Source organism: Myotis davidii, unplaced genomic scaffold, assembly GCF_000327345.1.
Source record: "Myotis davidii unplaced genomic scaffold, ASM32734v1 scaffold666, whole genome shotgun sequence".
NCBI lineage: Eukaryota > Metazoa > Chordata > Mammalia > Chiroptera > Vespertilionidae > Myotis > Myotis davidii.
The window spans coordinates 637895-638682 of NW_006296629.1; the positions used below are offsets into that span (position 1 = coordinate 637895).

The 788-nt window shown below is 62.3% G+C and overlaps 2 protein-coding genes across 2 annotated transcripts in view; one reads left to right on the top strand and one right to left on the bottom strand.

The window, feature by feature from the left end:
* ZNF219 (zinc finger protein 219) overlaps window positions 1-788 on the top strand; it is a 22614-nt gene that overhangs the window by 7490 nt on the left and 14336 nt on the right. The window lies entirely within an intron of this gene.
* The window catches only part of TMEM253 (transmembrane protein 253), a 2750-nt gene continuing 2178 nt past the window's right edge, over window positions 217-788 (bottom strand). Inside the window, 1 exon segment of the mRNA XM_006772372.2 lies at window positions 217-296. Within this exon segment, the coding sequence (XP_006772435.2) occupies window positions 217-296 (80 nt within the window).

Consider the following 788-nt stretch of genomic DNA (forward strand, 5'->3'; position numbering starts at 1 on the left):
CCACCGCGTGCTCGCAGAGGCGGGAAAGTCTCAGGTCGAGCCGCCGCGCCCCTCCCTCTTCCTGCCCCGTCCACCTGTCTGCCCTGGGAGCCGGACCTTCTCAGGCGGCCAGACTTCGGGGGAGGGCGGCGTGCAGGGCCCTGGGCTTCTGACTCATCATCTCCAACCCCCTTCTCGCGCGCGCTCCAAGTCTCAGGACTTTAGACTTGGGCACCGTCAGAGGGGGCGCGATGACAGCATTTGGGGAACCCCCGCTTTGCCGAGGGCCATCCCCCACCGCTTGCGGGTTTCCGAAGCTGCCAGAGAGAGGATCATGGGGCCACAGTCAGCTCTCAGTTGCCCTGGTTGGGGTAGCGGCGCCCCCTTTCGGAATAACCCGCCTGGCTCCTCCCTGAACGCCAGGCCAGTGGTCGCGTCCGAGGAAAGTCGGCTAGGCCCGGACTTTCTGCTCCTCACGTCACTCAGCAGATGCACAGCGCCCTCACCGCGGAGAAAAGGCTCTTTATTTCCCAGCAGGCCTCAGGGGTATGGGGCATCATGGGACTTGTAGTCTCCGCTGGAGTACGGAACCAGTCGGACCGGGAGAACTAAAGTACCCAAGAACTGATTTCAGAGAGTCGCCGCGTATGGGAACCTGGGTTTGGAGTGGATGGGATTATGAAAGGTGGAAAGAAGGGACATAGTGAGATGAGGAAGATTTGAAGCTATATGGGACGGGGGTGGGTAAGGATGGAAGGGGGGAAGCTGAACGTTAGCCTAAGGATGTCCGGGGGGGGGGGGGGGGGCGG